Source organism: Anabrus simplex, chromosome 2, assembly GCF_040414725.1.
Source record: "Anabrus simplex isolate iqAnaSimp1 chromosome 2, ASM4041472v1, whole genome shotgun sequence".
NCBI lineage: Eukaryota > Metazoa > Arthropoda > Insecta > Orthoptera > Tettigoniidae > Anabrus > Anabrus simplex.
This window is the reverse complement of record NC_090266.1, coordinates 55,853,212-55,871,613: the sequence shown is the minus strand read 5'-3', so window position 1 is coordinate 55,871,613 and position 18,402 is coordinate 55,853,212. Positions and strand designations below refer to the sequence as shown.

At 38.2% G+C, this 18,402-nt stretch overlaps 1 protein-coding gene across 4 annotated transcripts in view; it reads right to left on the bottom strand.

Moving 5' to 3' along the window:
- The window catches only part of LOC136863873 (probable splicing factor, arginine/serine-rich 6), a 295,188-nt gene that overhangs the window by 168,371 nt on the left and 108,415 nt on the right, over window positions 1-18,402 (bottom strand). For 2 of the 4 annotated variants that reach the window (XM_067140234.2, XM_067140236.2), the window contains one exon: window positions 11,877-12,868. The exons of the other annotated variants lie outside the window; for them this stretch is intronic. In XM_067140234.2, coding sequence (XP_066996335.1) covers window positions 12,814-12,868 — 55 coding nt within the window. In that variant the 3' untranslated portion in view covers window positions 11,877-12,813. Of the gene's footprint in view, window positions 1-11,876; window positions 12,869-18,402 lie in introns of those variants that run through there. 4 annotated transcript variants of the gene reach the window in all.

Below are 18,402 nucleotides of genomic sequence, written 5' to 3'. Positions count from 1 at the left end.
AAAGCAAGGCGACCGCAGACGACCACGATTGAGATGAAAGGACAAAATCCAACACAGTATTAAAGAAACCTGGAATGGGACACAGTGTTGGAGGAGTGGTGGAAAGACCGAAGAAAGTGGAGAGGAACCAAATTTGCCCCTACCCGGCTACAGCTGTATAATGGGAAATGATGATGATACAGATAGTGTGGAACGTTTAACACCGAGGCCTCTGGAATGATAGAATAAATTTTTCGGACTCAAATTAACCATACACTTTCAGGTAGTGTCGGATTTTGAAACAAACGACCAAGCCGTAGTGTGAATATCATCCGCGAAAACGGAAGTTCTGAACAAACTTGTTGCTGTTTCATACCGATTTTAATGTGCACTGCCTTTTACCCGATTTTAGAGGAAAAACGGATATAACGACAATCCACGAGAGCGAGTGCACTCATAGTTGTGAATCCTCACTATAATGGACTTCTACTGAATTTAATTTGAGCAGTTCCCTACTGAAATGCCTGTTATCTTTTGAAATACTATTTAACACCAAGAACTTCTAAAATATGCCTAAATATATCGAGACCATTTATGGGATATGTAGTATACACTGACTTAGCAAATGTCATGGGATAGTCACCTAATAGCGTGTGGGGCCTCTCTGGCCCTGCGAACTGCAGTGAGACGCTATGGAAGCGAGTCTACAAGTCCCTGGTAGTCCTCTGGACGCAGCAGACACCAAATCATTTGCAGAGCAGCCGCCAATGCTGGTCTGTTCGTGGGTGCAGGATCCATGGCACGGAGCCTGCATTCCAGGACATCCCAGATATGCTCGATAGGGTTCATATCGGGGCTCCTGGGTGGCCATGGCAGTCGGACCACCGCTGCATGTTCCTGGAACCATTCCCAGGCGACGTGGGAGCGGTGGGGCGGCGCGTTATCTTGAAACACCGCAGAATCGTCTGGGAGCTAGAAGGCCAAAAATTGGTGGAGATGGTCTCCGAGCAGCTCAACATACCGCGTACCATTCAAAGTCTCTTCCAGAACAACTAGGGAGTCCATTCCATGTCAGAAAAATGCACCCCAGACCATAACAGAGATACCAGCGTCCTGGACCACACCTTCGAGGCAGGCGGGATCCATCGCTCCATGTGGTCTGCGCCATACACGGTGCCTCCCATCGGCATGGTGCAGTTGAAGTCTTGATTCGTCCCACCATATCACGTTACGCCATTGTTCCAGTGTCCATCCCTGGTGACCGGCGACAAATGCGCGTCATTGTGCCCGATGACGTTGGGTTAACAGCGGCACCCGTGTGCGACGCTGGCTCCCATACCCCATAGAACCCATGTTCCTACGGATTGTACACTGGAAGAAGTGTTTAGCACGCCTGTGATGAATTGAGCCGTGATTTGTTGCACGGTTGCCCGTCTGTCACTACTGACAATCCGTCTCGGATGTTGCTGGTCACGGTCATCGAGGGTGGCTGGACGGCCGGTCGTTCGTCTGTTGTGGACGGTGACACCCGCGTTCAACCATTCACGATACACCCTGGACGCGGTTGATCGTGTGAAGCCGAATACCGGCACCACTTCCGAAATCGCACTTCCCATCCATCGGGCACCGACCACCATACCCCGCTCGAACGGTGTCAGCTCACAACGACGTTCCATGTTACACCTGTCACATGCACAGCCAATGCCCACAAGGTCTCCTATACAACTGCCGCTGGCACAGGGAGCGTGTGGTACGCAGACAACACACCTGGGCATCAGTGCCCTGCTATCCCACGACATTTGCTCAGTCAGTGTATAGTATCACATGTTTGAGCTAGTCCGTAAAAAAAACTCATGTCCTCATGTCAACCGGCACTAGTCCGGTCCTACATTGTTACCAGCTAAGAGGAATTCTGCAGTATTTGTTTTTTGAAATTCTTCTGTAGCATTTGCAGTGATGACTGTGTACCTTTAGATATGCACTGAGTTAATATATGAAATTAAATATTGGTACTTAGCAATCTTTTTAAAACATCTATTAATTCAGGTATGTCTATGCAAAACAATCTTGTTTCATGACTAATGTCCTGAATCGAGGCCAACGAAAGAGACAGGCCGCGGCCCGCTAAAGTCACGTGACAAGACCAGTCCCAGGAATGGCAGAGCGAAGCCGGTTATTACATGTGTTCTTGCGGTGTTATTGCTAGTTTGTTGTGGATTATGGAAGGAAATAACGGAGATTTTGTGTTTATTTGAATATGTTGGTGTTGTGCAACAGTTCCTTACATTCATAGTGTTGTGTGCGGAAGTGTAAGTAAGTATTCATTTACAAAAATGTGTATATAACCTCAACGTTCTTCACTTCATTCAGCAATGTTGGGCTGCAATACACAAGTTGGATAAGTTACAACTCCAGTGCTGAGGATTTAGAGGTAATACATTTATTTCCTATTTAATTACAGATATATGAATATGCCTCGTCGCTGTAGTGTCTTCGGCTGTTGGTCTAATTATGACACTGAAACTGAAAAAACATCGACTTTTTCCTTACCGACGGATGAAAGTTGCCGTAAGCTATGGCTTCGTTACATTCCGACAGATTTTTCTAAACTGAAAAACCCAATAGTATACATAAAACATTTTGATGAGTCGTGCATAATTCGAGTGGACAGGGTTACAGTTAAGGGAGAGCTGAGAGAGTTTCCAAGAATAATTCCGAAACTGACTGAAAATGCTGTGCCAACTACTTTTCCAAATACACCTTCATATTGTTCGAAGTCCACTCCCAAAGTAAGACGTCTTGCTGATGTGGAAGAGGATAATCTTCGAACAGCTATTCAGGATAGTATCGAATCCAATAAAATTTACCTGGCAGAGGACTCATTGAAGTGTCTGAACGATATTAGTTTATTTCTAGAAACCAAGCAAGTTTATTCCAATAAGTGGACTGTAATTAAACATGAGGGGAAATTATTTGTCTCCTGGGAGTTGATAGGGGAATGCCATGTGTTACTTCCTTTATCGCTATACTGGAAGATTTGACATTCAGTGTAAATATAAAAACCGGTAATGACTTCAGTGTAAATACTTCCTTCAAAAACATTAAGATATTGAACTCTATTAATGCTGTAGAAAATATTATGTCACAGGTGGAAAAGGGAGAAGTAGTGCCTAATACTAGGGATAAGGTTGACTGCGCTATTCAACTTTTGCAAACTATTTCCAATTATGATGAAAACGAACAGTTAAAATTTATAGAACTTAATGTGTCGCAGACCTCAAAAAACAACAGACAATATGGTAACAGAACTATGATAGTAGCATCTTGTTTATATATTTCAGTCTCCGCATACAATGCTCTTCGAAAATGTGGTTTAATGTTTTTACCACATCCTCGTACCTTACAGAAACTTATTTGTAATTATCACCTAGTGAACTCTTCACTACAAAGCAGTTCCTACTTGGAAAACAGGGTTAAGCATTTAAAAGAACATGAGCTCTTAGTTTCTCTGCTGATGGACGAGATATATATACAGCCACAGTTGTCATTTAAGGGTGGTGAGATATATGGAAGTAGCAATTTTGATGCACAAGCATGTGCAAAAACTGCTCAAGTGTTCATGGTATCATCTCTTTTGTCTAAGTATGTTGATGTGGTGGCTATAATTCCAGTTGCAAATATGACAAGTGAACAGCTAAAATCATTAACTTCTAATGTTTTGTGCATGGTGGAGAGAGTTGGTTTCGAAGTTGTTAGTCTCATAGCAGACAACAAAAGTGTGAATAGGAAATCATTTGAACTTTTCACTCCTAACAAAATTCTTCAACCCTGTATTGAGCATCCCTTGGATTCCTCCAGGAAACTGTTTTTTATGTTTTACACTGTACACATTTTGAAATGTATTAGGAACAACTGGGAAACGAAGCGTAAGGTCAACAAGACTATGCATTTTCCTGATGTGAATAATCATTCAGTAATATTGTCAGCACAGTACAGACATTTGGAACTGGTATTTGAGAAAGAAAAAGACTCTAGTTAAATATGGACATACGCTTTCAACTAAAGTTTTGTACCCAACATCTATTCAGAAGCAAAATGTGAAATTAGCATTAAAAATTTTAATGATAATAACATAGCAGACTTGAAGCATGCCACGAAAGACCTACCTGGAGTTTCTGAAGAGATAAACCAAACTGTCATCTTTCTACAAATTATTGTGAACTGGTGGAAGATCGTTAATGTTAAAAGTGCATTTGAAGGGAAGAGATTCAATGATCCCTTTAGGGAAGCAATTAGAAAAGTAACAGGTGAGCAGGTTCAGTTTTTAAGTGGCATGTGTCAGTGGCTGAAAATCTGGAGGGCCTCAGTTCGATCGAGTGATGCTTTAACATCACAGACCTTTCAGTCCTTCAATGTAACAACTGAATCTTTTCTTCAGATCATTCCATATTTGTTCGACAAATATAGGGTGGATTATATCTTGTTAGGTAAATTTCAAAGTGACAGCCTAGAAGGTCGTTTTGGATCCTACAGACAACTAAGTGGTGCCAATTACTACATTAGTTACATTCAGGTTCTAGAAAATGAAAGGAAACTAAGGTTCAAAAATGATGTACTGTTTGCAGCTCAGAATGGTAATATAAGCTTAAAAACCTTGATCCCTGTTAAAGAGAAGCAAGATTGTAACATTGATTTACAACTATTTTCTGAAATTCTGGATGTACCATTCGAAATGGATGTTATTCCTTGTAATACTTTGCCCATACTGACCTATATAGGAGGGTATGCAGCTGGAAAGATTTTACAAAAGTCTAAATGTGATATATGTAGTGTATGGCTTCAGTTAAGTAAGGAAGTTGAGGTAGATCCATCATATGATTTTGTTAAGGAGCTGGATAGGGGTAAACTCACTTTGCCATCTGAGGTAGTTGTATTTACAGTTGGATTGGTGTGGCATACAGTCTCTCTACTTGTAAAAGATTTCATTCAGCATTTTATGTCATGTGGGAAACAACTCTTTGTTGCTCAAAAGATAAGTTTGTCAAAATTAGAGAAATCAGACATACATAATGCTGAATGTAAGTGTTCTCTTAACAACACACTGTCAAACAAACTTGAAAGTGTATCTCCCTGTACAAACAAAATTCTACTCAATAATTTTGAGAAAAAGTCAAATGATAAACCATGTTGTTCCAAGGTGACTTCGAGGAAGATAGAAAAACTTAAGAATTAAGTATGATGTTGAAACCAGATATGGAGTGAAATTTAAGACTTGTAAATACCTTACTATAGGCCTACCTCTGATCCTGCATTCAATAAGATATTCCTTACAAGAATGCTATTATAAATATAGGCCTAATTGTACATTAACCACTTTCATTAACAATATTTGATTTATATGACTGTATTTTTTTACTGCAGTATGATTTTTAGTTTTTGTCATCCAAGCCTAGTAAGAGACACTATGTTTCATTTTCTTTCTAATTGAATAGGGTGGTTCCAAGATAAATTATGCTCCCTTCCTGAAAGTTAAGTATTAAATATGTTGCTGAAGCCAGGCATGGCGTGGAACAAATGTAAGACTTGTAAATAGCTTATGATAGGCCTACCTTTCACCCTGGATTCAATAAGATATTCCTTACATGAATGTTATTTTTGGTTTTTGTTCCACCAGGTATAGTAAGAGACACTGTTTCATTTGATCTGTAGTTCAATAGTGTTCTTTTAGTAGGTTAAAATGCGCTGAAATGTATTTTATTTACCGCGCTACGATAGTGTCTCGCGTGAGCTTGGGGATGCATTCTCTACAGTAAGACGGGCCGAGTCACGTGACATTCAGTGTATGACGTGCGCGCCGCGGCCTGTCTTTCTCGTCGGCCTCGCCTGAATGGTACTGTATGGGGTGACAGATTGTAACAGGACTGCTGTTTCCTCACACTACCCTCCACTCTCAGCAATTCACCCATGTCACAGTCTCCAACACACCAGAACCAAACCACCTTCATGTTTCATTGATGGTATTAGGCATGTTTAAAATGTTCCATGAACTGGACAAGAGAATAGTGTCTGCAACTTGAACCAAATTACTCAAACAAACTCTACACCAAATACCCATTGGTCAACTGCATAGACCATTAATAGAGTATCTGAAGCCTCAACTTACGGTCGCATATTAAGAAGAAACTTTTTTACAAATGCATCTGCGTAAGCCTGAATCGCGCAGATTAATTTTACCATTGATAAAGACTGGTTCTATACCTTTTTTTGTTCATAATTGGTGCCCCTGCCTCATTTATGCACCCCGATTCCTTTTGGTTCAAAGTGGTGGAGAGAGATATGTTCTGCATATTTGACACCCACTTTCTCAATTCATTGCGCAGTTCCGGGTGTGTTTTGAGATAAAGATGTGAAGCAGAGGACATCCCATTGTGAAACCTGGCATTCCAAGTATTGTGCGAATTTCTGCCATCAATCGCTACGAAGCACCATTGCACTAGTTCAGTGGGTGAATCACCGCAGAACTGGCTATTGTTGATCACTTCCAGTCTGGCATTAACATATTAGTGTTTCAGGTACATGTTCTGTGGTCTCAAAATTGTTTGTTAATCCACAATGAACAAGTATTAGAGTAATACTGCAACATATACATTTGTGAGTCACGCTGAAACACATGGGAATAACACTGAAAGTATTGAGGGTCCGGGTGCAATGTGCAATACTAGCAGAAACGGAACTTAATAGTGGCCAAGTCTCGCAAACCTTTCTGTGAAAGAAAGGGGGGGGGGGGAGACATGTTTGCTCAAATAGAGGAGGATCCGCAGAAGTGTTTCATTTCGTTACGCAACTATGAATAGGCAGTTTTTCACAAAATTCTGTATTGTAAGGGACCAGGAATAGTTGCAGCATATAGATTCAGGGTCTTCGATTTGAAAGTTAGTAAAGGGTGGGTGGTCAATTTCATGAAGAGAAATGGACTCGTGAACGAACATCATTAAGCAAAAAAATACTGGATGATTTCAATAAAAAAGGGTAATTGATTTTCATCACTTCGCGATTGGGAAGTGGAAAATCTGCTTTCAAACAGGAAACTCAGATCAGGTGCCAATCAGTTTCAGTATGCCAGAAGCTTGCTGCATATTGGATAGCAGAAAGCTTGCACCTTACATTACTCTGAAATGAAAAACGGCTAGTAAAATTTCTATGAGGGATCGGTGTTCGTATACAAGAAAAGGGATAAATGCACACCACTCTTACAAGGTTGGTTAAGAACAGTTGGGGAAAATCCAACCTGGCCTCTCCTTTGATGCCACCTCCCTGAGTAGGATGGTTCTTGAGGCCACCTAAGGAAGACCGATTTGGAAGCAATTCCTGGTGGATACAAATCAGTACTTCAATCTTTGGGTGGTTTAATAAATAGACAGCCAAGATTCACCGACTACCTATGGAACTCCTCGACAGATATTGCATGCTTGGGACATGATTTCTTTGAAGTTAATTGAAAAGAGTGTCAAAGAAACTAGAATCTTTAAGATTACTACTAATGGAGAGATGTGAGCATTTACAGCAGCAGTTATTCTTCCTGGCGTGCTGGTACTTACATTGAAGGCTGTAAATCTAAAGTAAGGATCGATTTTTCCTCTTTCCTTTTTGCTGCTAAGTCATTTACTGGCACTTTAGTTAATTAAAACTGACTTCGCCTCAAGTCGTATTATCAACTCATAATGAATAGTTTCCAGTGTCTTCACTTCAAACCTACGTGTCCAACTTGCCTATGTTCTCCGACTGTTCAGAAGAATTCTTATATGCCATAACTTTATGCCAACTGATAAGTGCAACCGAGTTGAACCAATTTCGTGTATAGTATATTTGATATATCTTTAAAATGTAAATAAACTATATAATATTTACGTACACATGAATTCCTTGAATAATTTACATACGCAAACTTTTGCCTATATTTTTAGTATATAAAACGTGGTAATTGTGGGAGAAAATATGCTACTACAGTAAAACCTCATTAGCACGAACTCGCTTATGACGAACACTGTTAGCATGAACAAATTTTGACCCAGCAGGGATAAATTACTTCTTAAGGAAAGTCTTAATGTTTGACACTAATTTTGGTTAGCCCAAATTACGAACAGGTTTGTTGTTCCTTGCACTCTTTGGTATAGGTTAGGGAAAATTCTTTTAGCAAGAGTATTAGAGCAAGTCAAGATATACAACATTGCTTGGGAAGCAAGCATGCTAAGGAAAAAGAAGGCAACATGGTAACACCCACCTCAGTGGTCATGCCTCCAGTGCTTTGTGCTTGCAAAGAAACATCCACGCATGCTTGATGATGCTGTTCCCACCGGCTCACATATATTGTACTCAAAGAGAGTACAACGGAAAGCTCAAAAGGCATTGAACAATTTGAACAATTTCATGCCTAAGCAGTGCGGTTCTAAACAATAAGCCAGTGAAATTATGTTGACAAACACAAATTAAAAAGCCTACACACAGTTTTTAATGCATACATCTACACATGTTAATGTTGACACTACATGAAAATAGACTTAATAGCCTGCCGGATGGTCATAATTGTCAATGCATCTAGTGTCTGGTTCGACACTGTGGTAAGCTGATTCGAGTCCTAGGGGTAAAAAATTTCCACCGATAGAACGTTGACCGGAGGGTAGGAGATGTGGCTGTAAGCTGTTTCTCATTTAATTGAAATAACATTTTTTTTGTTTTAGTACAGGAATAGAACAAATTTATTCATTTATAGTTTAGTATCATGAGAGAAAAATTGAAAAATTTTGAAAATGGATTTCTGGGAAAGTAAATTAATATTGTACCTTGTGTAACAGGGTTTATTAAAATTGAACGAGATTACATTTTACCCAAATTAAAGAGAGTTAATTTGCTATACTGATTAGTGCAATATCATCAGAAATAGTAAGTTTGTAATGAAATATTAATCTGTTTTTAAGATACCTGGTTCTCCAAGAAATGAATTTAATTCAGTATTTCATAGCAACTTTTGTATTAGTACATTAGTTGTTAATTGAATATAATGTTTTAAGGGGTAAACTTTAGAATAGAGATTATAATTATAAGGGCATTACAAATTGTAGGCTTTAAATCAGCCATCATTTGAATATGTTATACAATATCTTATTTAAATATTTTATAATAGTGTTAAGTAGTATATTTGAGTAAATTGTCCTAATTGCAATAATGATAAAATTAGTATATAAAAAATGTAGTATATTTATCAAGTGTCAATGAATATAAAGGAACTAGGCCAAAAGTCTGGATTCAATTGCAAGCCTCTCTGCAGTGTTCATATGGAGCAAGGCATATGATGCTCGTGGCAATTCGTCTGTCAAATAAAGTAATTTTTTCAAATACAATTCTTAGAATTGGACCCACCTGTTCAAATACAATTCTGATGCAAACCACTTAAAACTAAATGGCTTGCACACTCATAAGAACTAGTAAGACTAGCACATGTTTTGACCCTGTATGAGTTATGTCCAGCCAGTATATTTCCAAAGTGAGCCATGTTACTCTAGGGGAAAAAAAAAAAAAAAAACATGATTGATTGAAAACTTCGGTAAGACAAAAAAATTTTGATCATGCATTGATTTTACAGTCTTGATAAAATCTAAGGTTAGAAAAAAGAGGGAGTGATTACCATCATGGTCTATCTTGATCGTTATAGTCCAATACTAATTAAAATACACCCAGCTGGAGGACTTTCTTTTCCAAACAGTGTGGTAAAATATGTCAATCACCTACGTGCATGCATACACACATACACCTCGGCATATTTTAGTTATTTTAATCAGTATTGGGGACTATAGCCACCCAGACAGACCACAATGATCATCACTCTGTCCACAATTTAGAATTTCATCAACAATGTAAAACAATGCAGGGTCTCTTAAAAAAACTTCTAATGTGACACACTGAACTTTGCCACCAATCAAGTTCCCTTGTCTACATTTCTCACTTGATATTTCAAGTTGCCTTGTTTCCATGTATACTAGCTGAATGTGACCCATATGGCATCAAAATATATTCCAGTCTCACTAGTTTTTATAAGTGTACAAGACAATTTAGTTTTAAGTGGTTTACATAAGACTGTATTAAACAGGTGGACTGATATAAATACTGTATATATTCTTCTAAGTATTATATTTTTAAAAATTATGTCATTATGAAACCAAATATGAAATTCATCACTTGTAATGGGGAAAAGCCTTAGAGCAGACCCCCTGGGGTTATTCCACAGGCGTTGGCTTTGGGCCAACGCCAGGTTTCATCCTCTTGCTACATCGTCATCATATCCCACACAAATGCAAAGGTTACCTTCGGGCATCAAATATGAAGGCCTGCACCAGGTGGGCCAAACATATCCACGGACACTCAAGAGAACTAAACGCCATATGCTAAATAAATAAGAAACACAGCAAGCCAATGGTTTCATCAGCCAGGAGTGTAAATATCACACAGTTTAATACTGTTGACCCACTTACCTCAGGTTGTGCTGCGAGTAGACACCACTAACTGGATTGTCATTTTCTACCCTCTTAAGACACCCTTCCCAGACAAAAAGACATGGTAGGCTGTACTAGGTACATTGCTTGTTCTGTAATTTCTTGTTCCTCTAACTCTGCATTAATTTCAAAGGTATAAGGAACAGTAAAATATTAAAACCACATTGAACACAAATTCACAATGTTCCAGTCCCTTCTAGTTTGTGTTAACTAGGTTTTACTGTAGTATATCTCACAAATATCCACAACTGGATGGTTATCCAAAGTGTAGTTGTATAGAAAGATTTTTTTTTTTTTGCAAACTAGAGCTCCAGAAATCTAAATATGATTTTCATACAAATACAAGCAACTCTTAATCTAATATACATTAAGTAACATGAAAATTATAGAGAAATAAAATGGTGAGAACTTTCTGGCGCTACTGTGCATGTAATTACCTGCGAGCTTAACTAATGAACAAACCAGTTATACATAACACAGACATGCTGGTCACAGTAGGTCCAACAAGACTACTGAACCTACTTATGCTGATAAAACATAAAATTCAACCCAAAGCATGCTACTGATTCAACAATTACAGTCACGAACATTTTATGAAAGAGAGAATTACATAATCATTCAAATTCTCACAATTGCCTAATAGTAATGCAGACAGATCGTTACTCTGTAGTGTTTGGTACTTATCAGTTTTCATTTTATTTTTTCATTAATTTTCAAGTGATTGTATCCCACAAGAGCAAAATAAGTTGGTTCATTAGTTTGATTAGAAATGGTGGTATGTTTTCCTTGGCCACAAATGAAACTAATATAGATACTTGTGAGAAAGCAATATCCATGATTTAACTTTAGTATTGAAAAGTAATTTTTAAAATTCCAACTCTTGTTGCAATGTATGGCAGATTTTAATGAAAAGAAAGTAGAATTTGAACAATATTTCCAAAACCCTTCACAACATTAAACTTAATGTCAACTCTCTGGCTACTGAAGGTAAGGAGGAGATAGCTGAAAGTAATCCACATTATCACAGCCAAAAACCAGTGGTAACAAAAAGAGGTTCATTAAATATAAATGCAGACATGGTCACAAGATTCACCCATAGCAATGATACAATGTAATCCATATGCAGTGAAACACATTTACAACAATTCTTTCACTGATACAATCTCTTGCGGTGATTCCCCAGGTCATGACACAGTAGCTGGATTCTGCTGCTAATGAGAAGGCTATTACAGGTAGCTTCTCCACTGGTGAAATGCTCATGTAGTGCAGATACTGTAATAAATTGCTTGCAAAAATACAACAGGACCTATCAGGAATGAGAAGTTCAGGGTAAATGTCGAAATAAAAATATTTTCCAAGATTCGTTTCATTTATTATCTTCACAAATATATCGACGCAAAAGTTTTACGCCTTTACTACATAAAAACACTAGATCTGTATGTTTCCTGTGAAGCAGTTCGTTTCAGCCTTTAACGCATAACATGTGGAAGTTTTTACCTTACAAATGAGATCTATTCTGATCTATCTGGAATACGACAGTCACACCTTGAGTTCACAGCTTTACACAAATTCATGCTATACCACAGCTCATAGATCATGTTCCTCCTGCAAAGTCTTTTCAAGTCTCAAGGCGCAACTACACTGCCACGCAACATATGATCGTGTTACAGAGAGCATAATCAAATTAATATTTAAAACTTCAGTAATGCATATTATGAAAAGAATGAAGCTTTTATTAATTACAATGAATGACGGGTGAGATTTCACGTACAATAATGGAAGACTATAAAAAAGTCTACAGATTCTCAATAAAAACTAAACTAATTACAAAAACGATTCCATGTTCAAAACCTGCATCGCTGTCAAACTCATATATAAAGAGGCCAAAGGAATACAAAATACGACCTAATCGAAATAAAATTATAACTAATCCTCAGTCATCATAAATAAGCTATGTTCTGGCTATAATACTGAGGAAATGAAACGACATTACTTATAATTAATTCTACGTATAGATAACACCTGAATAACGGCACAAAACAAAATGTATGTTGCGCCCAAGTACGTTAATCATATATGATATGATTTGATTTAATCCTTGGCTTTCATTCAATCTACGTTGCAGGGATGCTACACTAAATTACTGTTTAACGAGATAAAAATGTAGTGATTAAAAGACGTCTCCGCAAGTTTGTACCGCTGCCACCATCAGAGCGCCGTCCGCACTTCTCGCAGGTTAATGATTACAGCGACACGACGCACATGATCGTCCGACTTTCGGGTACGCCTAGTATCGGCGAGGCAGCGACAAGTCACGATCGAGGGGAGATGGTGCAGGGTAGCTACGGCACAAGAAGACGCAAATTTGTTAAACACGAGCAAGTGATTTTAACAACCTCATTTATCACGCTTACGATAAATGCAGCAAAAATGCTACATTGAGAAGTAACATCCAAAAATACAGAAAAGCACAAAGATGAAACACTATAACAAAACAGTTTAGCACACAATATATATTATACTAAGAAATCTTTGAATAATAAAGAAATAAAACAAATTGCAAAACAACATACAAAAGCCTATCCAACATGCTAAAGAAGTTACAACTTATGTCTATTTCAAATACAGCAAGTACTCAACCAGTAAATAGGTTAGACATAATAAAAAAGTAGTAATATGCAAGTGTGCAAAAAACTCATTACTGTATTGCAAAATCTTTGAATACAAATATATTATATGAAACAATATGGAAAATAGTTTAATGTAGATCAAATACAGAGAACCAAATCAAAAACTACTAGTTGAGTACCTTTGTTTAGGAATATACAAAATAAACACACATGCACACAAGTACAACATAGCACATTTAAACTTCGAAAGACTTGCTCTTTAACAGCTATTTACAGGCTACATTTGAACATTGTCAACTGCAATAAGACATTTTCATCTGTCAAAAGAAATATAGAATGAAGCATGCATTATGACACAATAAATACACAAAAGGTTAATCCAGCAATTATCAACCTCTCTGTACTGCACACTTCACGTCAATCCTTTAATGGTGGGTAAAGTCCTCAGCTGCATCAAGATCACTGTAATATATTAACTTGTAAGGTCATTCGTCAATTCCCTTCATTCATGTATGAGAGTTTAGAAATGGAACCATCAATGATAACTAAATAAAAAAATCAAGTTAGGAAAAGGAAATTATGGGAAGTATATGAAATTGTTCAAAAATCAGAAACGCTATACCAGTAAAACTGATCAGATTCTTCCACTATATAACAATTCCTAGTATAGAGAACTAAACCTAAACAAAAATTCAAAGTGTATCATCAATTGCTGATATGTGCTTTGTTTCCACGTATATAGGACTACAGTTTATATCTGGCAGAAAAGCTATGCCGACAATGCTGTAAACGTAACATTTTTTCTATCCAAAATCTTGAAGCATTGAAGCAGATAATTCCCAAAAATAAACAGAAAAAAAAAGAAAGCACTCCTGTTGCTTAATTTAAGGCCTCCCATGATATTTTTGAACAATGATGCAACTCTCCTTTGCTATCTCCTCTTTCCAAGCACTCACATGTACAACAGGTGCAGTTCCATCTACGCTATCTGTACTTTGTCCAACCAAGATGAAGCATCAGTTTCTCGCCCTCACTGAGAGGACATGTAAGGAACTGCAGTACACAATACAAATACATGAAGTGTGTCATTCAGACGGCATCATATTAAATTTGGTATTCAACATTTAAGATGGCTTATTGTCTTAAAACCCATCCTTTCTTGCTTTGTTCTTAAAAAGTTCAAGGGTATAATTTTTCAATGAAACTATGACTAATTACACTGAATTGGTAGAGGAAACTAATATTTCCATTTGCCTCAATTGGCCATGAACGCATTAAAATTAAGCCCAGAGTTGAAATTACTTAGGCTCGAACCATATAGTACTAGATTATAAAATGATAAAGACAAAACTAGGGCTCAATTTTGCTAGCAGTTAATGCAGGACGACCATAATAGTATTTTTGATCTACTAGACTTCTTTCCTATAGGGTCTGGATTAACTCAAGTCACTGACTTAACCTTAACCAGACGCTCCCTGCCCATCCAAGACTCAAAAATGGAAATAGGTGTGCGATCCATGTTTTGACAATAACTGGGCCCATTTTGTTCCCATAAACTGTTATTTCTGTAAGATACATTAAAAATATTCCTGTCACACTCCTCAGGAGAAAGGTCTTCTGTATACAGCATACCTGCCAACTTTTAGAAGCCAAAAATAGGAAGATTTTAATTCTTGGATTTCATCCCATATATTCCACCACGGTGTAGGTGGAAAAAGGTCAAGATAAACGGCAAACGTATCTACAGTTACAATGCGAATTGACCATTTAATTTAAAATCTTGAACTAACAAAACATAAAAATGGTTACAAGAAAATGTACCTAATCATTCTCATTTATGACACTTAAGCGAATAATATTTGTCACACCGACACGCAACAAAATGCATACCGTAATGTAATACCGTATTTTCTCGCGTAATTAACGCACTTTTTGACGAAAAATACAGGCGATAACTTCGGATGCTTAAATTATACAAGAAATTCAGATATTTACAATCCATTTACGGTACATTTAAAAGATACATCAAATATAATATAAACAATTGGTTCAACTCGTTTGCGGTTATCGTCATTTGGCGTAAAATTCCGGCGCGAGATTTTTTCTGAAAAGTCAAATAGGTAAGTTAGACATGTGGGATCGAAGTACCGACACTAAAAAATCTTCTTCCCATTACGAGCAGACAATACGACCTGAAATAAACATGAACTAATAAAAGTACAATTCATGCAATGTCATAATGACATACCGACAAAAAAATCTGTGCAACACGAGAAGGGCCGAGCATCGAAGGAGGAACCCTACTACATTACCCCAAACTGTTCGTATCCAATCTTGTACGAGTGACGTGTCCATCCACCCTTTTTGAATACGAATGTCGATCACTCGCGGAAATATTGCTTTAGGCATTGTTTTTTTGTTTTAGAACAGTGTAAAGTGCAAGCTTTCTGCCATCAACTGTTACAGCAACCATTGCAGTACATCACTGTTTTTTGTTTCCGGTAGCGCGTACGATAACACTATGTTCCTTTCTTATAGGATGTTCGACTTTGTGGCATATGGAAACTGGCGTCTGAGCTGCGGTTCCCATACGGGAGATCAAATATTCCTTCACTTTACGCTTCTCAATCATAAAGCGATGAAAATGGTTTAAACCATTCATTTTTTTTGGCATGATGATCTTCGAAGAGGAAGTACATTTCTCTTCATAAAATTAATCAAGCCTCGGCTAACCATCACTAAGACACAGATTCCATGTGCAGCGGCTATTTCTCATTCTTTAAAATACTGCATTTCGTGAGAAATGGCTTATCCAACGTTGCGTAAGAAAATCATATATTTAAGCAGATCCTCCCCTCTACTTGCCGCTTTTTGGTTCGCAAAATGCTTTGCTAGACTTGTTGGCCGCTTGAAGACCATTTCTGTCGCCGCGGTAGCGCAAGTTTCATTTGGGCATTGAATACTTGCTGCCCGCTGCCCTATTCCTGTATGTTTCGGCGTAACTGATCACCGCGAGTTTGTATGATGAAGTATTACTCGAATACTGTGGACTGACAAACAATTTTGAGATCACAGAATGTCCCGTACCGGTACCCGAAACACTCTTAAAACTAGTGCAATGGGATTTCCTGCCGGGTAATAACAGCACGTTGCCGTGTATTTGGAATGCCCGCTTTCGCAATAGGAAGCCTGCTACTTGAGTGACATCTTTATTTCGAAACGCATCCGGAGCTCCGTGATGGATGCTCGAAGTTGTGGGTGCGTCACATACGTGAATATTTCTTTTTCTTCACTATGGTCCTACAAATATTGGGATGCGTAAAATACCCGAGAAAATACGGTAGTTTCTTTATCAGACGGTAAAATGAACGAACATTTATAGGTATCTCTGAACACTTTGGGATAACGTTCGCTATATTTCTTGACCATAACGATAAAAAGTACCCGAAACTGTCTTCGACACAATGCCTTAAAAACATTCAACTCATTAAAATTATGCACTTAAATACGCAAAACTACCACATACAAAACAATTCAATATGTCCCATACATTATTCACATACGACTTTGGCAGTGGGGGAAAGCATAGAAATGCAAGGTAAAAAAGTGGCCCACAACTCCGACGAAACTACGCACAGAAACGATGTTAACAGCGCGCGAAAAACAATAACAAAATCATTCTTTCATCCCGATTAACTGAGTCGCTAACGCGCGCGCCAGCCTGTCTTGCTTGCAGGATGATTGCCGCCCCGAATCCCCAGCTGTATAAAGCATACACGCTGCTGTGGTGAGCGGGAAACACGATACACGAAGGCGCCGGAAGAAACACTCATGAAATAAAGCATCAAATAAATTCGCTTGAAAACGAGGTTTCGTAAATTATGCAAGCACATAAGAATGTATCCTAGGGGAAGAGCATTGGCCGTTACTAGAAATTACAGCCTATTGGTCAAAAAATAGGAAGTAAAAATAAATCGGAAAATCGGAAGACGAGTTAAAAATCGGAAAGTTTCCGGGTAAATCGGAAGGGTTGGCAGGTATGATACAGTATTAAAAGACACGGCAATAACTTTCACTACTACAAGCCACGGTAAGCCATCTTCAGAGCTCCCGACAGTGCGGTTCAAATCCACTATCTCCCGAATGCAAGCCGATAGGTACGTGACCCAAATCACGCGAACACTTGCTCGGTACAAGGTATATCACAGCAATACTAATTAAATTTTTTATTCTGTGATGCACAGTTATTAGTCTACGTCAGTGCCTTTTCGTGCGTAACACCTTCGTAGGACAAAATCTTGTACAAACGTGAAGCTATTTCACTTCCTCCACATCCACTAACGTCCTCATGCACCATGTAAGCCATACTATTATTTGCATTATGTATGCAGAAATTATAGCACAACTGTCTTGGCTGAAACATTTGGGAATGTGTTAGTGTGGGGGTGAATTTAACTTCCTGAATGTCCATACTAATAGTGAAAAAGGTGTATGTTGGCTGGTCTGTTGCACGGACTTGAAGTTCAAGAGAGGTAGAAAACCTTTTCTTTTTTGTACTAGTTGCTTTACGTCGCGCCGACACAGATCTTATGACAAGGATGGGACAGTAAAGGGCTAGGAGTGGGAAGGAAGCAGTTGTGGCCTTAAGGTACAACGCCCCAGCATTCACCTGGTGTGAAAATGGGAAACCACAGAAAACCATATTCAGGGCTGTTGACAGTGGGGTTCGAACCCACTATCTCCCGGATGGAAAACTTTCCCCTTCGGCTGATTTGTCACTTCCACTGAAACTACGGAGTGTCGCAGCTGAGAAAGTTGTTCTTTTGCCTAAAGAGAGTTTGGGAAAATCATCTATTTAAACTTTTTCCTAGTACCTATACTTAATAGAACTGCTAGGAATCTTGTCCTTGAAAGCAGTGAACAGATTATTTACACATAGATCTGGACTTGGGTAATCGAAGGAACTATTGAATGACTACTTCCGAGGGAAGAAATTCTGAATGATTCCATATGTCCCATGACGTCTTCCTGCAATATTAACCAATTGAAATCAGTTCAAAATATATTTTCCTTCCTGCTCAGAAGTATAATACTGCTTAAAAAGGCTTTCCTTAAATCTCTTAGTGTCTTACAAGAAACTTACACTTTCATGTTGAGCCCTGCCATAAGAATTTTCCTGCAACCTGTTTGCCTGATATAACGGTTTCCCACACCTGTTTTCTTGACACTCTCGAACCAGTTCTTTT